The sequence below is a fragment of the Pogona vitticeps genome, chromosome 1 (genome assembly GCF_051106095.1).
Source record: "Pogona vitticeps strain Pit_001003342236 chromosome 1, PviZW2.1, whole genome shotgun sequence".
NCBI lineage: Eukaryota > Metazoa > Chordata > Lepidosauria > Squamata > Agamidae > Pogona > Pogona vitticeps.
In genome coordinates, this window is record NC_135783.1 from 253,305,241 (window position 1) to 253,328,600 (window position 23,360).

The following is a 23,360-nucleotide window of genomic DNA, read 5'->3' on the forward strand; positions in this document are numbered from 1 at the left end:
ACAGAGTGTTATATCCAGCACACGGGTACACTCCATTGCTTCCTGTTATTAGAAGAAGAAGATAAGACTTCTGTATCTTTCTTAGTTGTATAGGAGAGGGATGTTCTGTAGGTGTGCCTATAACATGATCTTGGGAAATTGAGGGAAGAAGTAAGAGGATAGACCTGGAATTACATACAAACACCATATCATTTAAAACTTGTTGCACAAGATGTTTGTGGCCCGTGGCAGCTCCCTTTGGGATTGTGCCTGAAGGAGCAAAGATAATCTATAAGTGTGGCTAGAGAGGGAACTTCGGTAATCAAGATGGCTGGCCAGAACTCACAGGAATTGCTGCAGTTGTGGTGATGGCTAACACTATCAAGCTGGCCTAAGATGTTTCACAACCTGAAATGAGAAATGGGATGGTGGAAGCTATGAATGGCATGCTTCCACCCCACAAGTCAGCATGAATAGTAGTCAAATCCAGATAACTTGTTCTGGCAAATGAAGTAGAAAATTCTACAAGCACTTCTCCTTTTCTTAGAAATACAAAGACCATTAATTATGTATTAAGTATTTGCTGCTTCATGACACCCCAAATTGGTTGCCTGAGGAGACTTGTCTCACCTTGCCTAATGATAAAGCTGTCTATATATGTAAAGTGTCTGTTCGGGGGGGGGGGGAGGGACACAGTCCTTGCTTCTTTGAGCCTCACTCACAGGTGCACAATTCTGAATGCTCCTTGATGGGGGGGGGGGAGGGAATTGAGCCACAATACCAGCTGCCATACGTTTGTAATGTACAGATGTCTTAAGGAACCCATAGTATGTCTGCTGTTCCTCTTTTCCTCCCTCCTTACATTTAAAGTTGTTTTTTTCTTTGTTTTGGTGTTCATCAGAATATTCATGTTACATGGAATTTTGCGGATAAAGTTTCTTTAAATGTTAGTGGTGTTCGCTTTGACCCTTCTGGACGTTTCTTCCTATCATTGGGCTTGGGCACAGGCAGCTTTTTCCTGGAGATTTTCCTCTAGTTCTCCCAGAAGATGATACTTTGGAAGAACCTACACAGAAAAATGGTAAATTCTTCCTCACTGACGTAGCCAGCTTGAAGGAAGGAAGAGGAATTAATTCATCCATGGAGGAACATGCAGTCCCTAGGAGAACTGAGAGGCAGGAAGCAGCACGAACCAGCAGGAAGTCAAGATCTCTGAAGAGCAACACAAACTGGAGCGAAATGATGCACGAGCCAATTGATCATCTTTTGCCTCCAAAAGGGAGACTTATAGGCAATGACCCTGAGGTGAGTCTAGCCATTAGAGTCAATTTCCTAGTCTAATTAATTGATTTTTTAAAAACTATTGTTCCCAGAATCATTGGTGGCTTCCTGCTTCTTGTAGTGTCCTGTCCCAAACTCAAGCAGGAGCCCACAGGTACAGTTGGGTTAAAGGCTGAATTTTGTTGAAGTTACAGGACCTTCAAAATTTCTTAAAGCATGTCTTGCTTTCAAGGAAGCTTCAAGGGCAGTTTTGGCTTTGGTTTAAAAACTCCAGCTGCTTAGCTTGTGTCCTCTGCTTGAGGGTGGAATGGCCTAGTACATCAGATACTAATGTGTGGTGGGTATTTCTCTCTAACAACATCTGAAGAGCCTTACATTCTCCAACCGGTTGTAGATTGTTAATGCTAATGGCAATTATATTTCCTGTTTATTACTGGCATTTCTCACTGGAATTTTGATCTAAATACAAGAAAACTACCAGCAGAACTTTCTAGAGCTTCCATTTGTTTACCTGCTCAATCTGTTTGACCTAACATTATAAAGTTAGTAGGTGTTTTCTGAAATGGTACTGAATGTTTATTTTGCAACAGCTGATGAAGAATGAGAATGGTTTCAGGGATCCTGAACGTAATAGCCTTTCTTTATAAACCTTTTCTAAAACTTCCCATCTCTGGATTGCTATTTCTGATTTCAGACAAATGAACAAATTGGTTCTTCTCCTGGTCGGGTGTTCAAAGTGGTGTTTCTTGGTAACTCTGGAGTTGGCAAGAGCTCCTTCATCCATCGCTTTTGCTATAATAGATTCCTTGCTGAGATCAACTCCACCATTGGTAAATGAAAGATCTCCAAAATATTGAAGCAAAGGATAGCAGGGTGTGGAGGTAATCTCCAGAGCTTGTTTTAGAAGTAGCTTTATTTATTTCCAGCGAAAGGGAACAGCAAAAAGCAATGCCCAGGTATTCCAAGTGTAAGGCATTTTTATAGCCATTTGTCTACTTATGCACATTTAGGTTGTTTACTTTTAGAGAAAAGTAAAGGCCATTCATGCTCATGGTCAATTCAGTTCTTGTTAAATTTTGTGATTTCTTTATCTTGACTCTCCGAAGGCCTTCAACTGCCCCAATTCACTTTCCCCTTATACATTTCACATAATTTACAGTTGCTTCTGCAGCTGATAGCTGCCCAAGTTAATTTTTCTTACTCAAGGGACGTTTTGAAGATTTTAAATTATCCTTATGCAATTTGTTCGATGTATTCAGAACAGGAATACCTAGGACTGCTTATCCCATTTACTGTGTCAGAATAAACTTGGGCGATTTTAGTCTTCAGTATATCACAGTACGTATACCTTGCTTGAACAAAGGTTACTGAATGTTATTGTTATAGCTAGCATGTTAGTATTGGTATTCCTTTGAAAATTAGTCCATTAATGTTAATATTAGTTTATCTTAATCAATTGTAAATGTTAACAATACTTTTTAATTTTAAAAATCAACCAATTTGCTGACAACTACCCTCCAAAAGCAATTGTTTAAAGGAACATGAAACATAATGTTACTTTTAATTATTTTAATGCTGACAACACTAAAAGTATAATGAATTTTAGGTAAGAAATTAATTCTGTGACCCAGCTGGGAAGCAGACATGGTGGCTAGATGCTATATTGGTACTGTATGTTAAATCTTCTTACTGACCAGTTTGAACTGCCATAATAGATTAGATGTCCTAAGTGCTCTCTGAGCAGACAAGATGTTAGTCCTCAACCTAACTGATGTTTTCTTTCACTCTGTGCAAATTATTAAGTAAGAGCTTTTTTTTAAAAAAAAAAACCAAGCAGCCTTACTGCTGTAAATGGTTTTATGTAGCATTTTTCATATGTGATTTGGCTTTCCAGTCTGCCTTGTGTGTTGTCCTCAAGACAAGCCCCCAAGATAATTGGCTATTATCTGCATCTTACCAATGAGAACGGAGGCTAAAAAAATCTGATTGCCTGAAGCAATCAAAGTGTATTAATATCAGATCAAAGGACAATGCTCCGTCCTCTGGGCCCGGATTCATCCTGAAATCAATGTTTCCTCTTTGTTCTCCTTCCAGGCATTGATTACCAGGTGAAGAGTTTGGTGGTTGACAACACACAAGTGGTTTTGCAGCTATGGGATACTGCAGGGCAGGAAAGGTAAAATAATTTTGTTCTATCTGGTTCAAAGTGTCCTAAAGGCACATAATGGCCAAAATCCTTTTGCACAGCTAAGCTGACAGAATACCAACGGTATAACTTCTGTAGGCAAATTGCCTCCACTTAAGAAATAACCACAGACAGTACCTATTGTTCTCTAAGCTACATGACAGCAGCTTAGAGAACAGCAGATAATATCTATAGTGATTCCTTAGCTTGAGGAAATTTGCCTCCAACCATTACGCCATCTGGTTATGCTGGTATAACTGTGCAAGAGGATTATCTTCAGTGATAGTGAAGATAAAAAAAACAGGCCACAGTCATCTTCCCAGTTGCCAGATCTTTTTTAAAGTCTCCTGGGGCAAATGGTTAGTGTAACATCACATGGCCTAGTACTCTTCCCACACAGAAGACTCTGGAATATGTGGCCACTTCACACATCAGGATGAAGGAGGAGGATGTGCGATCCAAGCCCTGGAGCTAGACTCAAAGAGTTGCCAGTGTGCGTCTGTTCCCTGTGACTTGTGTGCACAGAGATCCCAGCCTCAGACGGATTTCAGGCTCAGGGGGTCTGTGTTTACCCCAGTGATGCTTGGATCTGGTGTCTCCTTTGCTGGCACTACTGACTCTTCAAGTTCTAAGTCTAGGTCCAAGCATTTCACCTTTTAATTGTTATTATTTATTGGTATATTAATAATACAGTCATTTTTATATTCCTCTAGTCATCATAAAAGAATCCCAGAGAGGACATAAAATGCAGTGTATTCCAATTAAAATTCAGTTAAAATACACTACAGCCAGTCAGTATCGGGTATCATATACATTGCCCTTCAACTCTTCTGCTCTCAGATGTCAGCCTACCTTTCATTAACACTAATCTAACTTCTGAGATGAGAACAGAGGATTCTATAGCCTGGATGCCACCACCAAGAAACCCCTAGTATGAGTTCCAGTTATCTGGATTCTATGTCATGATGATATCACCATCATGACACAGGAGTGGGAGGACAATAGACGGAGAGATAGTATTTTCAGTGCATGTACATTTTAAATGGAAGAAAATATGTATATAATGAATATATTTGTTAACTTTTAGGCTATATACTGCATTGCAAGGCTTTATGGTGAGTCATCAAAGGTTGTTTTGACCCAGGCAGATATGAGTAAGCCAAGGAGAAAAACAACATTGATATATGAGAGTTGCTGCTAAATGTCAGAACCATATTTTAATTATTACTATTACTGAGGCCTCTTTTTTAAAACATATTTTCTCCAACTCATTTTAACAGAAAGCCATCTCCCTATAAGGTGAACAAGGCCCTTCCTGCTAGTATTGCCTCTTCTGTCTTCCTGGGTTAAACAGTGCTTTACAAACCTATCCTAGTATTGGTAGGACCTCCACAAATGAGGCGTCTACTGAAAAGCCTAGGGGTTGAGTGATGCTGGGAGTTGTAGTCAAAACAGGTGATGCTTCCAAGCTCTGCTTTCTTGATGATGATGATGATGATGATGATGATGATGATGATGATGATGATGATGATGATGATAATAATAATAATAATAATAATAATAATAATAATAATAATAATAATAATAATAATAATAATAATAATAATAATAATAATAATAATAATAATAATAATAATAATAATAATAAGGGGTGGGGGATGCATTTGACATTTCCAAGCTATGTGTGACAACACTATTTCCCGGAGGGTGGTCTCACAGCAGCAGGATGTAGGCAAGTGACTCTGCAAAGGTTTTACAGAACCAGAGCTTGGGAAAGTTAGTGTGTTTTGAACAATGACTCTCAGCATCCCCCAGCCAGCTTGGCCATCTGACCTGCTAATAGGTGGATTCTGGGAGTTGGAGTCGAACGTATGTTTTCCAAATGGTAACAATAACACCTGCTGAAGTAGCAGCAAACCTTTATTCTAGTTACAGGAAAACAAGGTTAGATTCTTTGTCTCTTCACCCCAGTATTGTTCAATTTGACTAGCAGCGGCTTCCTGGGATGTCACGTAGTAGGCTGCCCCCTGAGCTTTTAAAAAAACCAGAAATGCCAAAACTGAATCTGGGTCTTCCTGCCTCCAAAGCCTCTGTTACGCCCAGAGAGTGAGGGCCCCTCTGTCTGTGATACTTCCAGCTTGGGCATGACGATCATCTCAGGTCTCATGGAGCTGTTTTCTTGATTTTTTTCCAAAGGGCCCACCTGGTGTTTATTTATTTTAATAGCTGTATTTTTAAATAGATAACGTTTCTCCCAAAGTGCTCAAGGTGACTTGCTCACCTTCCTGACTTTGTATTCCCAACAACTGCAAAATGAATACCCAGCTCACGGGGCTGGGAGGGGGGTGGAGGCAATGTGTAGCCTGCATAATTAATGTGTAAACTGCCCGAAGAATGTTTTAAGCGCTATGGGGTGACATATAAGCAACACTTACCCAAGATCACTCTATAAGTTTTATGAGTCAGTGAGGATTAAACCCAATACTCTTATCACTACATCACACTGCCTCACAGGGGAATCTGCCCCATACATCATTTTATGAATGGAGACAGCGATTAGACTTGATAACTGCATGCTACAAACAGTATGAAAACTCTGCAGAACATTGTTATTTTATTAATATTTTCATGGTTCTTGGGTTTTTCTTGGCATTAGGTTCCAGAGTCTCACCAAGCAGTATTTCCGAAAAGTAGATGGCATCCTCGTCATGTATGACATCACGGCTGAGGGTTCCTTCATGGCGGTCCGAAATTGGATGGCATGTGTTCAGGTTAGAAGAGAGTGCAATGAGATGCAGATGTTCTGATGCTTGTGAAACCGTAATATCCTTGTTTTGGTCCTGCAGCCTTTGCAAATGGGCTCTGCTTGTAGGTGGGTGAGCCAAACTCTAGCCTATCAGAGATGGAAAAGAGGACCCCGAGAGGTGTGTAGTGGCAAGACTGGAAAACTGGTCTGCAGTGATGTAGTGGCAGGATGAGCATTCTCTGGTGACCTCCCCACAGCAGGACAACAAAGGAAAATGCTGAGAGTCAGAAATGTTGTAGGGCTTTAGGGTGGAGGTAGCATATCACCCTCTCCAGAATAAAGCAGAGGAGGTGTCCTCAAAGACTCTGCACCACAGAAGAGGAGAGGAAGGAAGCGGACACTAGAAAAAAGAGTTCCCTTTGAGATGAGCTGTATCTGTTTGGCAGATGACTCAACTTCACTAGTCTTTGAGTCAAGTATTGGTTTAATTTTATTTTGGTCACTTGATTGATTAGACTCCTCTTTTGAAGAAAACGTTGATTGCTCATCTTTCCTCTCCCTCAACCTTTTTACTTTGTTGCTCTGTTAGAAGAGGTAAACTACTCAGATAATCAGGTTCCTATGAACACAAATCAAATTGATTTTCCTGAGTTCCCATTTCTCCTTGTTTGAGAACCTTGGTGAACCACCGTTTGAAGCCAATGTGTTCTAACACCTTTTATAGATGTGTCCCCTAACCTTAGTTTGGGACAGAGTGAAGCTCCCCATTAACCTCCTTGTCCTAAAACATGAGAACAGGCTGCTTTGGCACAACATCTTGCAGCTTTGTTCTTGTTGTATAGGAGGGGATTGAAGATGGTGCAGCGGTGTTTCTGCTTGGAAACAAGTTGGATACAGTGGACAAAGAGGAAACCAAAATACCCAGGACTGAAGGGGAAAAGCTGGCAAAGGTACGGTTCTCATGTCATCAGTGTAGTGAAATTAAGACTGATAGTATATTTTTTAAACACTGACTAGACATCATGTTGCTTGCTTATTCATGTTATTTTATTTTTATCCCAACTAACTATTATTAGTCTTGACAACTAATAATAACAAGAATAAAATAGGTAGATTTTTAAAAACATAAAACAGATCAATTAAAATAATTGCTGTTAAAAGCAATTTAAAGAATATTAAAAACTTGTGTAACAGCAGTTTAAAAAGCATCATCCATCTAGACTAATAATAATAAAAGTTAGGTGCCATCAAATTGATTCTGAATTATGGCAGCCCATTCCTAAGCACTGAACATGCATCAGCCAACAGATGGTTTACATTAGTTAATTACGCTGCCTATTACCAGGATTTTCATGTAATCAACACTTTAAAAGTTCATTACTATACTATTGTTACTTTGCAAGTCATTGCATGCATCTGTATCGCTTTTCACTTATTTTCTACTCCCATAATCACAGTATTTGTGTTGTGTATAAAAACTTGTGTAAATGTTGTACTCCATGACTGAAATCCTGTTATTTAGTGTAGTAACATGCAGTAGAGTAGACCTATTGAATCAGTGGAGAATAGATGAATCAACTCCTCTGTAAGTTCCATTGATTCCAATGGGTCTACTCTTGTATCTGAAGAAGTAGATTTTAAATCACAAAATCTCATGCTAAAATAAATAAATATGCTTCTACTCAAAAGATGCCACAATGTTTTTGTATTTATATTTGTTTTGGTTATACAAAACAATGGCATGCTCTGGTCAATGGGGTCACAAAGAGTCGGACATGACTAAACGACTAAACAGCAACAACAACAACAATACAAAACAATGTTTTTAATTATGGAGGGCTTCTTCAGCATGAAGGTTGTTTCAGCATGCAAAACCAAAAAAAATACAAATTTTAAAAATTGTGGCACCTTTTGATTAACAGGATCAGCCCATCTCCCGTCACCTGCAGTTCTTCTAAAAACACAAAAGTTGCCCTTCATGAATAGATGTTTCACTTTACTGATTCTCAAAGAGCACCGCTGTTAGGCTGTTTCAGTGTGCTGTCTGGCTGATTATGACTTTCCTCTCTTTTTTTTTACAGGAATACAAGGCTGTTTTCTATGAGTGCAGTGCAAGGACAGGTTTTAACATCCTGGAGCCTATGCTGCACATGGCCAGGTGTGTTGCAACCGTCCACCATTTAAAAAGGAACAGAAACCCTGCTTCCCCAGCCAGTTGTAGCAAAATGTCCTAAATCTAGACCAATATTAAGAGGGCAATTGGCAGTATTTAGAGGTGATGTTAATCCTCATAGGGTGCCTCTATTCAAAGAATAAGGATCCCTAGGCATGGATGTTCACGTGATCATTTTCTTCCTCTGTGTTTGACATTGCCTAATGTATTTGGAGAGGACTGCCACACTCTAAGTCAGTGACAGAAATTACATCTGTTTGACTGTACTTCCCATCAATCCTTAAAATCATTTATGGTGGCTTGGGCTGTTAGGAGTTGTAGTTCACCACCATCTGGAGGGGCAGATGTTCCCCACCCCTGCAGCAAATGGGAGTTAAATCTGTGCTTCCCCAATTAAGCAGAATTTAGAACTAATATTGTCCAAATCGATGTACTGATACTATTGTGTTAAAGACTTTGAGATGCTGCAGTGCCACACCAAGTCCTCATGAGATAGCATGTGAGTACTGTCTTTCAGTGTCTGGGTTATGGGAAGACAAGGTTTATGATCATCAGCCATTTTATTAAGAAATGAATTGGGTTTAAAGTGATGCACAACCCAAGATTCACACATCTATTCTCGGAGGTAAATCCACCTGAGTTCAGATGTCTGAAGAACTGGACTTGTTCACAAAAGCTTATAGTAAAATACAGTAGTTAGTCTTTAAGGTGCCACATTTTTGTCTTCTTTATTTTTATTTTATTTATTTATTTGCATGACTTGCTCCAATTGATGGCTAAAGCAAATATTTGAGCATCTTCCTGATCTAAAAACTTTAAATCAAAGGGCTTCTCTTTTTCATGTATATAAATATGCAAAAGATACACCCTTTGATTTCAAGATGATACTGTCATATTCACATTAGCAAATCAGAATGCTGAAATACTCACCTTAGGCTACATGGAATGAGCAGAAAGTTACATTTGTGTTCTGAACTGCGAGAGAGTTCAAATGCAGCATGCACCTTTCATTCTAACATTGTGGCTGAAATCCTCTTTGTCCTCCACCCCAACACTTAACCTTCTCTCCCCTTCTTTTCTGATGCTGACCTACCATGTGTTTGTTCCAGACTGCTGGCAGCACATGAGGACAAGCAGAGACAGTGGGCATCATTGCACATGGAGGAATCCAACAAGAAAAAAGGATGCTGTTTGTAGCAGACGGTCATTCAAGAATACATCAGAAAATAAAAAAGAGACCAAGAAACAGACAGAAAAGGCCATCTCTGAGCAAGATTAAGACCGCTGCTGGTGTCACTGTTGAAACTGGAAGAAAATTCAAGTTCTTTCTTCTCAAAAAAACGAGTGACGTGACATGATTCAAAGCTGCAAATCACCCATGTATTTGCTGCCTTGCTCCTGATGTTAAGCTGAATTCTAACTCAGGAACATACGTAGCATTTATCATTTTCTCTGTAAAACAAAATGTTTGTTTAACAAGGTTGTACAAATATGCTCACCAGCACCAGGAAATATAAATGGCCAAACGATTGCACTGGATTCATTTAATAATAAAGAGATCAAATTATTGCAAACCAGCACCCATTTATTTATTTATATGAGTCCAAGGAACTGTTTTACATTGGCTTGTGTTACAGGGCTGCCGATTCAGCCTGGATCTGCCTACTCTGACCGCAAGAGCTCTGCAAGGTCTCAGGCAGAGCCAGCTATGCTACATGTCCAAAGATAATCTGCTGCTTAAAGCAGAGCCCATACAGTGAGCTTAATAGTGCATCCAAGGCTTTTCAAAATGTTAGTCCTGGCATTTGGAGAGAGAGGCTGCATGATTAAGACATCCATTCTGGCTCGTTATCCAGTCAGTCATCACCTCTTAGTGCCACCTGCAATAGATCTTTTCAGCCATCTGCAGGGCAGGGGTGGTGGTATCTCTGTATCCTTTTCAAGGCAGATGCCTGCAATGATTTTAGGGCCTTCTGCCTGAAAAGCCTCTACTTTTCTACCCCTGTGTTATGGGTTCTCTTCAAGGACATATCAGAAGCAGCAAGGCAGGCCCTCAAAAGCCATGCCCAGTGTTTCAGTAAGCAAACATATCCAGCTTCTTAATTGTTTGTTTTCATTTTGAAGAAAACAATGGAACATCTTTGAAAGGTATCCCATAGCTATTTTTACATCAAACTAATCAGTTGAAGCATAATTAATTTACTTCTTTAAAATGGCCAAAAGCTTTGCCCAAAATTTAGTTAAGTTTGACTATGTGTTCGGGGCAACCATGCAAGTAGTTTTTTGTTTGTCTGTTTGTTTTGCATTTGTCACTTGTCTGGCATGTTGTTTGCACAACTAGGGTCTGACTGAGTATACAACCAATAGTAGGCACAATTGTTAGCACTGATTGTGCAATTCCCAGTCCATGGTCATGTAATCCAACAGGATTCTGGCCCTTGCTTATCATAGCAAGTGGATTAGCTGTGAGTCTTGCACTACAGACGTATGCATTAACATGCCATTTGTTTTAAATATGCCTTGCAGACTTTGTCCCAATGAGAAGTACTTCCAGATGAAAGGATTCTAGTGGTATGAGCTGAAAGGGCCTTGTGTAGTGATTACTTCCTTTTGGAGGGATGGGGGAGGAAAGAAGAAGCAGTATGAAAACACTGGAGAGTAACAGAACAGAAAACTACATTTTCTGTTATGGAGACCCCCTAAATTCCATGTATGGGGGAAGGCTAAGGAGCAATTAAAGCCTCACCTCAAAGCATCCGGAGTTAGGATTTAGTCAGCAGGAGTTAAACTCTATGGTTACAATTTTCAGACGAGGATCAGTTCCACTTTCAGATGGGAAATGCAAGCTGAAGCTTCATCAATACGCTGTGCTTTAGCACTAGAAAAAATGTCTTCAGTCAAGTAGACCTTTTTGAAGGTAGGCTGCCCATTGATATCGCAGAATGATAAACAGCAGTGAAGAGATGGGAACTCTGTATGTAACAAATGCAGCATCCTATTATTTTAATTACTCCTAGTGTTGATCTAACAAAAAAAGCCTATGATGCAGGCAAAGTTTAATTTATTTTAATTTAGTTTATTTAATTAAGCATGAACAGAAAGACAATTGTTCTTTTTCAGAAATGAAGACTTTAATGTCGTGTTTTGAGGAGCATTTATACAAAATTTGTTTTCTGATATTTCTACAATGTCTGCAGGCTGTTTGGTATAAACCTGCTAACTGAAGGAGAAATGGTGCAGCATATTTTTCTGTCTAAGCAGACAGAGTTCTACCCCACATCCAAGAAAATTCTCTTTCCTGCAAATGCAATTCAGTGAACCCTTGTTCTTCTGGATAATATACCAACATACACGGACACCTTGCCTCCTTTTATTTGAATGTCTGCTTCTCTGTGTCTCATTACATTTTTTCCTGCAAAACTTGAAACGTAAGTCTCGGCTTGGTGACAAGGATGAAGAATAGCCAGAGACCAACATCCCTGGGCATTTCTGACATGAACAATTTAATATCAAAGGGGGCAGTCATTTCAGAGGACTGCCAATGGCAAAGTTATAGGTCATGTATCGTTCCCATTCACTTCAAAGGCGCTAGCCCACTGACCAAAGAGCCTTTAGTTGTGTGACAAAAGGCTGAATCAATATACAGAAGAAAACAATTTGTCGCCCACTGAGGTCTGAGAATCCGACATCTGAACATTCCCCTAGGGACCATACAGAACTTTACAGATCTCTAGGGAAAAATCAGAAGGCTGTGTTTATCACTGCTGGCATTGATCCCAAAAATGAGTTAATTTCAGAATGAAATCAGACAGTCTTTCCCAATCATATCAATTTTCATCTGGGTATAAAGATATGAGTCTTTTCATTGTTGCAATAATTCGAGGCAACATCAACTGGTCTATTTCTACAAGCGTTATTCACTTACCTTGCTTCTCTGTTCCATAATCACAAATATATTTCAAAGTTTGAAAACTTCAAAAACTTCAAAAACTCTGTCGGAAAAACTATAGGCACAAATGCTTGAAAAATATATAAAAGCTAAATTTAAGTTGCATGCAAATATTTGAGTCAGAATTCAATCCAAAATGCAAGAGCATGTATTTCAAGAGTAAAAAGAACAATCAGAATGTTTCAACTACATTCTAAAAACTGCCTCCTTCCATATGAGCCTACCCGGCAGTTAAGATCTAGCCAGGGGGCCTTTTTGAAAAAGCCGCCCCTCAAGGAGTTAAGAGGGATGGCTTGTAGATAAAGGGCCTTTTCGGCAGCTGCCTCCAGACTATGGAACGCCATCTAAACTGAAATTCATCTGGTGTGATGTTGATGACATTTAAGCACCAGGTCAAAACCTTCCTGTTCCAAAACCTTCCTGTCCCAGAAGGCTTGTAATTGAAATAATATCAACTGTTGGTCCTGATGGCAATTTTTAGAGTATATATTTTAATTGTTTTATTTTTTTACTGTATTTAAATTGTGTAAGCCACCCAGAGACCTTTGGGAAGTGTGAGCAGCATATAAGCTAAATAAATAAATAAATAAATAAATAAATAAATAAATAAATTGATGATGATGATGATGATGATGATGATGATGATGATGATGATGATGATGATGATGATGATAATAATAATAATAATAATAATAATAATAATAATAATAATAATAATAATAATAATAATAATAATAATAATAATAATAATAATAATAATAATAAATAAAATGCAAGAGCTCACAGCTAAAAAAGGCACAATCATAAAGAAAATAACACACCTCTAAATTATCTAAGGCCTTAAAAGTAAGAATTTGTTTTTCTTAATGATTTTCTTAGCCTTTATGTATACTACTGCTGCTGCTGCTATGAGCCACCAATTCTTAGAGACCCTTTTCAGGGCCTTCTAGGTAAAGAGTACTCATAAGTGGTTTACCATTCCCTTCTGCTGGGAGCATCTTGAAACCATGCATCTTGCCCAAGGCCTCACCAGCTGGCTCTACTTGCAGAAGGCTGAATGGGGAATTTAACTCCCAGCCTCTGACTCCATGGCCAGATACCTAAACGACTGAGCCAACTAAGTGTATTACTACACACAGAGAAAATTATTTTAAGTGCTCACCCAGCCAAACCAGTATGAATTTATGGAAGAAAAGCCATGTCTGCTGTGGCTGCCACTATTACATGATGCTGTTCTTTGGTATCTGTGTTCTGGTGTCTGGTGTGTGTTTGTGTGTTGTGGAGTTTCATTGTTTTGTAACATTGTGTTGAAGAAAGGAATATAACATTTTATTTTATTTTTAAAAGGTAAGGTGTATAGACTCTCCCTTATTTTGTATAAATGTCTGTTCACCTTGGCATCACATCCATGTAGCTACGAAGATGTAAGTCAGCTGAACCTTGTTAGTCTTTGAGGTATTTCAGGACACTTCAATCTTTTTTTACTGCATCCTGCTCATGATTAGCACAGCCACCCTGTGGACATTTCAGGAAGGGCATGGGGTGCTTCTTTGCTTTCCCATTGCACCCACCTGCATTCCTGGATTCAGAGCCCACGGCCCTGTCTACAGGTGCAGCAATGGCTAGCAATTCTGCCCACCCCCAGATGTACATTGATGCTCAGTCTCTTCATGATGGTTGTCTGCTGGGACAACATGTAATTCATTTGGTAAAATGAGTTTCACGGTAAGTGCATTTCTTTGAAGCATTGTTACCATTGAGGATTTAAGTCCTGCCTCTTATCCCGATTCATGAGGCAGCTAATGGCATAAAATCACAATTAAAAAAACAGCAATTAAAACAAGCTAGCCTTTTATACTCTTTTGCTATTGGTTTTTATACCCAGACTGAACACATATATCCTGCCCTGAGATCTTTTGATAGTGGGGTGTAAATATTTTACTGAATGAAATTAATAATAAATAGATAAAAGACCAATTTCCTACATATTTGTGTCTTCCTTGCTTCCACATTTGCTATTAATGCAAGTGGCCACCAGGTGGTGGTCTTTTATCTCTAACACTTGCAAGTGTCAGATGTTAGCAAAAGCGGTCAAGTCTTTGCAGACCTTAGTATTTGGCATAAATATATAGAAAGAAGGCACTTGAGATAGCAGTCTTCCCAGCAATTCACCAACATTCCATCATGTTTATGCCATATACTTTTCAATCAAGTTGCCTTTAAGACAACGTTTAACATTGGGCACAACGGAGTCACCTCACTTCCCCTATGGTTTCATTTGTCAGTACTAACTTGACACACAGACCATTCCAAATTTTACAAAAAGATACCTGCATTTGCAGTTTTTTTATTTCTGAGTTCTTTCATTTTGTTTATATGGATTTTATTCATGTTCTATGCTAGGTAATGAGCAATTGGCTACATAGCCCAGGAGAATGACCATCTCAGGTCTCAATAGACAAGCGTCATAAATGGGCAGACATTCCATTTTCAGGATTCTGGTCAGTAAAATGGCACAATGGGCCGTAGAAGGGTGTCCCCCTCAGGAGATTCTCAATAGGATGTTGACCAGTAATTTTGCTGAATATAGGAGTCTATTTTGTTTTTCTTTTAATTAAAATAAAAAGCAAGTGTAGAGACAATTTGAATTGCAGCACAGGACTAGATACAAGGTTTTCACCACCACAGGGGGGCCAGACTAAAAAGACCACAGGAACAAGGTGCCCTGAGTTGTGGGCGGGTGTCCATAAATCCTGCCCACTCAAGCTGGAGATAGTGAGAAGACCTTCTGCCTCCAGGGTTGAGTAGGAGTGTGTGCCTGTTTCTGGTTCAAAATTGCAACACTCAGAATTTGCCTGCCCCCTTGATGGGGAAAGTTAGGCGCATTTGCTGCTGGATACCCATCTCCAGCCTAAGACATGATGCTGTCTGAAGCTAAAGACAGAATGATACCCAACCCAACCACCCACCCACCCACACTCCCCATTTTCCATGCTAAAGGTAGCCAAACTGGCCATTGAAGCTTGTCTGATTATTGACACCGAGCTATGGCAGGGAACCAACTAATAGTGGAGAGAAGAAAACCATGTCTACTGCTTTTTCTTATTGATCTTTCAGTGCTAGGCAAATCCAATGCTATTCCCACCCTCACCACATGTTTTATATTCCAGCCATAGTTTGTATTTTATAATTTGCAATCTGAACTTGTGTTGTGAGCTCACTTTTGTGACGGCTTCAGAGCCTTGGGTTTTGTTTTGTTTTTCCTATTTGCTACCGTGTCGCTGTTTCAGCCTCTGCTTTTGGAAAACATTCATTTATGTTTTTGCCGCTCCATTTTATTGTGAGTCTGCCTTTTGGAGTTACTGGTTTTATTGATTTTACTGTTTGCTTTATTGTGTATGTTGCTCAGGGAGCCTAGGCTAGTGGGCAACTCACAAATTTAATCACCAAAAACAAATCTTTAAACCAAGTAGACATTTGAAAGAGGAAGCCATTCATATATACAGTAGAACTCTCATGCATCTAGGTCAGCTGTGGACTGGGTGAAGTGAAGCCATGCAAATCCACCATTGAAGTACTGGAAAGGTGCTTTTACATGGTGCTTCCTTAATCTCTGGAAGCTAAGAGCCATTGGCTAGATTGTCCAATGAGTTGAAGCATCTGGCCGCAGAATCGGGAGTTTGATTCCCAGAAGATGGGCGAGACTGGGCAAGCCTTGGGCAAATTGTAAGGTCCCAGAGCATGCTAAGAAGGAGGTAATGTTATACCACATCTGAGCACTCTACATGTAGGGAACACTGAGGAGCATCTCTATGAATCGGAATCAACTTGATATCCAATAGTAATAATAATGAATAATAATAGGTAAAATTAATCAGAGCACTGGGCATCAAAATGTCACCCAGGATCCTAAGAACTGACATTTAAAAGGGCCGCTCCATGCTCCCTCTGCCTCTCTTTTAAACAGAAAGCCTTCTTGTATGACATTCAGTGTCTGGCATGATACTTTTAAAAAGTAATCAGCTCATTTACTTGTTACAATGTTTAAAAGTAATGCCTCACTGTTACTTTCAACCATCATAAAAAGTAACTGCTGATATTACTAGTTATGTTACTTGGTATCCTTTTCACCTGTGTTTTTTTTTTAATGGGACGGTAGGGTTGACAAGCAAATCACACAAAACCTGGAAAACTCCTGTCAAAGTCCTCTTCAAAATGCCCTTAAAAGGTAACAACTTCAAAGTCACTAGAAAATGACTCTTGATTGCACCAATAAAGTAACTTCATGTCTACTCTTTATAATACTTTTAAAATGTAACTCTGTTTTGTACCCATTATAACAGCAAAACACCAACTTATGACAAGTAAACAAATATGTGACCTGCTATTTCGCCCAGTGAGAACTTCTGGAAGGACTCCAAGGGTCTACATGTTTGTAACCGATCAGTGATCTAATACAGGCATCATCCAACAGAATCTTTTTGCTCATGCAGGTACAGCTTCCGTTTCTGTTTTCATTCAAGAATGACTCAGACGTCTGTGACACTGTGCCAGCTTTGTTCTGCTGTTTCTAAGGAAGAGGGAAAGCTGTCTGAAGGGTGCGGCATGTTTCCGTGTAAACATTCCGGCGGGTATTTGGAAATGCAGCACTAAAGCAAACGGAATCTGTGGATTTCAAGGCAGCCAGCCACGTTTCCTCTGGGTCTCAATTCCTTCATAATGTCCATACATGGAAGCGTGAGTGTGATTAGGACAGGGGAATTGTCACAAAGAGTTGTCATTTTGTCAACTTTGTCATCTCACCTGTCAGGAAATATGCAATATGTAAAATTACAGGCTAGAACATACCAACAGTACAGGACATAATTCATATTAGCTGAGGGAGGGAAAGATGCACATTTTCAATGCAGCTTCCCCACCACCACCAGTGTGAATGAAAGAGTTCACACTTTCATTTTTATAACCCAATGAAAGCAAGACCAAATTGCACTGTTACAAAGCAAGGATCACAGACAGAGATTTTGCACCAATGGATCACCAGATATCCAGCATTTTGCAATGGAGGCAGGTGCTATGTTCAATTGGAAGTGATCAAATGGTGACTATATTAATGTCTGAACCAACCCTATAAAGCTGTGCTCATGGCAGCTTTGGCTAGAGAACATCTTCTAAGGGCTCTTCCTCTAGTAGATGAACTCTAGGGATGACACCCCAACTGGTCACCTCATAGGATGCTTTCATAATCTCACCGGGGGGGGGGGGGGGATCCACTCAGGTCATTTGCTGGTTTCTGTTTATATGTATATTAATGTCAATACCAGGGATCAACATGGTCAAGCAACTGCCGACTTGCCCAGGCCTCTCAGTTGTGCCAACCGCACAGCTCAGGTGAGGCTTTGTGGGCAAGGGCAGTTTGGAAGGAGCTGCTAAGCCATTTGGCTCAAAGTTTGCAAACTCCATTTACTCTAAATGCTGAGCTGAACCTGGAACCCAAATTAGGCTAGGGGTTATATTTGGGACCATCCAAAATGACAAGTGGCCGGTGCAGAGCAAATGGTGGCTGCACTCCTATGCAGAAAAGAACTTGGAAAAGTTGCTTTTTCTGGAATATAATGCCGAAGGCAGCACTTTATTTATCTCTCCAGCTGTCCCTTGAGAAGTTTTCTCAAAAGGCGGTAGTGCTTCTGAAAGGCTGCCATCTCTGTTCTCAGTCAGAAGTGCTGCCACTGGCTGTCCAGAAAAACACTCTTTTTTGCTGAGGTCTGAGTGATGTGCTGGGAGGAGAAGTGATGCTGGAGGAGAATTTGGAATGTTGTTGTCACGCTATCCCATCCTATACCTTCCTGTGACTTTTACTTTATTCTAGGAATGAGGAATATTTTGTCGGCCTGGGGCAAATTCTACTGTAGAATTTGCCCAAGGAATCTGGAGGTGGGTGGGTGCATTCTGCTAGCATGCAAGACTAAAAGCACAAGGTGGTGCCAAGAGTAGGTAGGGCCAAAGCAAAGCTGGAGGGATCTGACATAATTCTTCCCATTCTGGACATTCTCCAATAAAACATAAAAAGCACAACCCAAAGCAAACGTGATGTTAATAGTGCACTGTTATGCCCACCCCCAGATCTTTGCTACAGTAGAATTTGCCCAAGGCCAACAAAATATTCCTCATCCCTAGAATAAAGTAAACATGGTGGCACTGTTGGCTAAACCACAGAAGCCTGTGCTGCAGGGTAAGAAGACCAAGCAGTCGTAAGATCGAATCCACATGACGGAGTGAGCGCCCATCACTTGTCCCAGCTCCTGCCAACTTAGCGGTTCGAAAGCATGCAAATGCGAGTAGATAAATAGGGACCACCTGAGTGGGAAGGTAACAGTGTCCCTTGTCTAAGTCACACTGGCCATGTGACCACGGAAGATTGTCTTCGGACAAAACGCTGGCTCTACGGCTTGAAAACAGGGATGAGCACCGCCCCCTAGAGTTGAACACGACTGGACAAAAATTGTCAAGGGGAACCTTTACCTTTACCTTTATGCATGTTGACTCAGAAGTAAGCCTCACTGAGGAAGTAAGTTTATTCCTCAGTAAGTGAGTAAAGGGAGGGGTACTGAAGTGTAGTGGATAGCACTAGGATTTGGGACACCTGGGTTCAAATACCCACTTGGCCATGGAAATTGAATGGGGGTAGCCATGGCAAACCATTCGTTGAACATTTTATATACAAGCAGGAAGCACTTGGTGGCACATAACAAGGAAAATAAAGAACTGAAGCTTGAATGCACCTTTTTAATTTAATATGCCAATTTTTAAAAAAGGCATCTAGCACCAGTTGAGGGAATTATTGATAATTATGAGACAGTAGCACGAGTGGAGTATTTATTCCCAATACAAATACGTAGCATCTTCTGTCAGAGTAAATTTTTTTCCTTAGGATTACAGCAGGAAAGGAAAGTCTTATATTGCTCCTCCATGTCTGTTGCAATATCAGAGGATCATCAGATACTCACCCACCCAGCCGGGCACCACACACTGAATGGAAAAACTTAATAGATACTTAAGTCATGTATACTTTAGCCCTCAGTTGTGCTTACGTAAGCCTGCATACATTCCCTCTGGACAGCACAAAATAGGAAAACGATGATTCACTTCCCATTCTAAAAAGAGGCATTCCCAAGGAGGAAGTGGTTTCTCCACAACTATCACACCCTAGCATGCTTTGTGCCTGACAGCATCATTATAGGCAACTGGACACTGAGGTGGGACAGTATCAGTGAGACAGAGCAGAGGCTCATTGGACTTCAATTATGTATTAAAGTGTACTTCTACAAGCAGGTTATTTGTTAATTGGTTGACAGAGGATGAAGGGCTAAAATTGGGCAAATGCTTTTGTGTGTTTATGTTGCTACAGGCCAGTTAAAATCTTCCACAGTCAGCTGTACTGAATTTGTGGGTGTGGAGTCCCAGGATCTTACAGTCAATGTATTTTAGTATTTCATAGTTTAACTCTTGCTTGGATCCTGTGTACTCCTGTACACTCTTTCCTTATTCCCCCCCCCCCCCCCGGCCAGTCTATATACTCAGTTCTTCAACTGGTGGCCCATTAGAAGAGCTGCTCATGAGAAAGATGGATGGCTGAGTTGGTTCCTCTGAACACAGAGATGCATGTAAGGCTGCCACCATCTTTTTGTTTTGTAGGTTCCTTGTATATCATGCAATTGATGCCCTACAAGATGAAGAGCAATTTGTGAAAGCGTAGTACAACATGAATCCTGATGTGAAGTGTGTGGGCTGTGCTTGTTTCTAGTTGTGTGATGAAAACACCAACCAACGTGCACACAAGGAATTAGACAGCTGATTTTATTTATTTATTTATTTATTTATTGGACTTATATACCGCCCCATAGCGCTACAAGCACTCTCCGGGCGGTTTACAATTTTAATTATACAGGCTACACATTCTGCCAGTTTTCCATTATCTTTCTCCCCCTTCATTATCTCTTTGATTCTCTCTCTTTTTTTTTTTTCAATTCAGCACCACACACATCCAGGACATTTTTCAAAAACCCTTTCAGGATCAGACATAATCAGACAGGACAGCTGTGTATCTCTCAGGAGGCAGTTCCACAGGACAGGGAAGACTCAATGTATAAAGGTCTCCAAACCCTGTCTCATCTGTTTGAGCAATAATTGTGCACTATCAAATCAATTCTGATTTACAATCCTTCTCAGGATTTCCTAGGTAAACAGTATTCGGAAATGGTTTACTATTCCCTTCTTGAGGTTGGGGGTTTTCTGTAGGCAAGAATGGGTCTCCCACCAAGAGCTGGGGAGAATGAAGTGTTATTGTCCAAGATGGGCTAGAGATCACTTAAAATGCATGTGAATGGTCTCAGTTGTGGACTGAAAGTGACAACTAGTGAGATTCTGTCATTTTTATTTTCTGGGTCTGTCCTGCAATAGGTTGCTCCTTGGGGATTTGTCTTGCTTTGTTGATTTGTTCCTTAATCATATTGGGTGGTATTGTAATCTGAGGAATGCACTTTGTGGATCCTTGAGTTTTGAGTCTCTATCTCGTGGGTTCAAGCAGATGTGATTATATCTGAGGGTTTGGCTGTAAACAATGGATTTTGGTATGTGTTCAAGATGGAAGCATGCAAGTAAGTATATCAGTTGGTGAGCTTTTAGTACAGTGAGGTGCTGGGATATCCATGTTGCACTTTTACAGTGGTGTCTACAAAATGCACCTGCTGCATAGATTGTTTCAGGGTGAGGTTGATGTTTGGGTGAAAGTTATTGAAATCCTGGTGGGATTTTTGTAGGGATTCCTTTCCATGGGTCCAGATCAGAAAAATGTCATCAATGTACCTTAAATAGAGGAGTGGCTTTTGGGTGCAGTAGTTAAGAAAGTGTTGTTCTAGGTCCACCGTGAATATGTTTGCATATTGTGGGGCTGTTGTGGCCCAGCCCCACATGACCCAGAAAAGGAAATGCACCTGTTGTGTAGATTGTTTCAAGGTGAGGCTGATGTTTGGATGAACCAGAATCGTTTTCCAGGTTGAACTTGCCTTTGTTTCTGAAACATTTATTGATATATTGCATCATTATCCACTTTACTGCCATCATGTTAGTATAATTCCAGAAATTATAAGTATAATTCCAGAAATATCTTGAAGTATAATTCCAGAAAGACCTTTAGGTAGCTATCTTACTTTCTATTAACTCTTATTACAAATATTGGCAAGATTTTAGAGGGGGGGGAAAAAGAGAAAAGGACAAAATATTGTCTAATAGGCACTTCAAAGACTTACACTTTTTTCAGTGTGAGATTTCATGCATCAAAATCCACTTCTTCAGACACTGGACTTTGATCCATGGGAGCTCACACGGTGTAATTCATTCATTTTTTAAAGTGTTACAATATTTTTTCCTTGCCCTTTTCCTTTCCCCCGCTTGCCCCATTCATTTTGCCAACATGCTGAGACAGAATAAGGGTGAGACTGCACAGTGAGAGAAATATGCATTCATTCACTCTGAAGCGGCACCAGGGAATGCAGGTCTGTTCAATTTAAATTGAACTGCAGGCTGTTCCTCTTACAAAACAAGAGTCTTAGGACAGAGGCTTTGCTGAGCACAGTGTGTGGTGGTGCTGCCCTGTGTATGTGTGTGTACGCACATGCATGTGTGTTTTTGTTACACACACACACAGAGACACACAAACCTACAGAAAAATTACTTAACTTTAATATCTAAAATGAAAAAAAAACCCAAAATTGTTAAAGGTGTTCAAACCTTAGTTCAATAATAAATTAAAATGGAGACTTCAATCAAGAAATCAGCCAATTTAGACTAAGAATGACAAGCATAAATTGAAGACTACTTAATTTTACAGTTGTACATGACAGTAACAGTGATTTTATTTTTTTTTAAATCACTGAACTACTGAAAAATATGTTGGTTTATAGTGGATAATGTTCCTTTTAGTTTATGGTGAAAATAAATTTCTCTGCCATGTGCTGTCAAGTCCCCCTTGACTTATAGCAACCCATGACTGAGCAATCTCCAAAATCTCCTGTCCTCAACAGCCAGGCTCAGTTCTCCTAAACTCAAGCCTTACGTTTTCTTTAGGGAGTCAACCCATCTCCTCTTTGAGCTTCCTGTTTTCCTGCAGCCTTCAACCTTTCCTAGCGTTACTGTCTTTTCCAGAGAATCTTGTCTTCTCATGATGTGCCCAAAATAGGACAAGCTCAGTTTCGACATTCTTGCCTCCAGAGATCATCCAGGCTTGATTTGCTCTAGGGTCCACTTGTTCTGTACGCACAGGCCTGGCTAATAATATATGAATGAGAACAGACAAGGCGTGGCCTTTTTCACATTCTCCTTCAGGGCGATTTTTTCACTTATCAACACAAGCCAAGCAATCCCGCCCCCCCTTGGCGGCTTGAAATAAGGAAGAGCTTTATAGTGCTAGCACGGTGTGGTCACTCACGGTACATTTTGGTGGAGGGGAGGTATATAAAAGGGTGGGGTGGGCAAAGCTGGTTTATTATTATTTTTTTCTTATTGCATTTTCTATCACCAGCTAGATCTGCTTCTTGGGCCAAAACCACTTCAACTACGATGCGCTTTGAGGTCCGAGGAGCCTCCATGGGCTGTTCCGCCTCCAGCAGGAACACATCTTGATCTGACCCTACTGAATGTACTCTGTCTTACTAGACCGGGTCACACCTCCTCGACGCGCCCAGTCCTTCCGAAGGGAGAAACCCGAAGAAGAGGAGGAGCCATCTTTCCTTCCCCAGATATCATTCGTGGGTGTCTGGCATGCCGGTGGGCAAACCCCCTTTTTAAAAAGTCTGCTCGACCGTACAAACCCTTTCCCTGAGACCCAAGCCTCCTTCTCGCTTGCTTTCCCCCCTCCATCCCTCCCTCCTTCCCTCCCGGCCTCCCTCTCTTTCTTTTTCTCTTTCGGAGAGGTCATGACCGCCCTCGGCCGCTAGGCGTCCCCGAGCGCGGCGAGCGTGAAAGAGCGGAGTTTCTCCTCCAACAGGGAAAA

General features: G+C 40.4%; 1 protein-coding gene across 1 annotated transcript in view; it reads left to right on the forward strand.

Annotated features, from left to right (window-relative positions):
- The window catches only part of CRACR2B (calcium release activated channel regulator 2B), a 49,290-nt gene extending 39,352 nt beyond the window's left edge, over positions 1 to 9,938 (forward strand). Inside the window, exons 12-18 of the mRNA XM_072985621.2 lie at positions 987 to 1,284; positions 1,955 to 2,090; positions 3,355 to 3,436; positions 6,102 to 6,216; positions 7,034 to 7,141; positions 8,273 to 8,349; positions 9,474 to 9,938. Coding sequence (XP_072841722.2) covers positions 987 to 1,284; positions 1,955 to 2,090; positions 3,355 to 3,436; positions 6,102 to 6,216; positions 7,034 to 7,141; positions 8,273 to 8,349; positions 9,474 to 9,561 — 904 coding nt within the window. The 3' untranslated portion in view covers positions 9,562 to 9,938. The remainder of the gene's footprint in view (positions 1 to 986; positions 1,285 to 1,954; positions 2,091 to 3,354; positions 3,437 to 6,101; positions 6,217 to 7,033; positions 7,142 to 8,272; positions 8,350 to 9,473) is intronic.
- Positions 9,939 to 23,360: the final 13,422 nt, after the last annotated feature.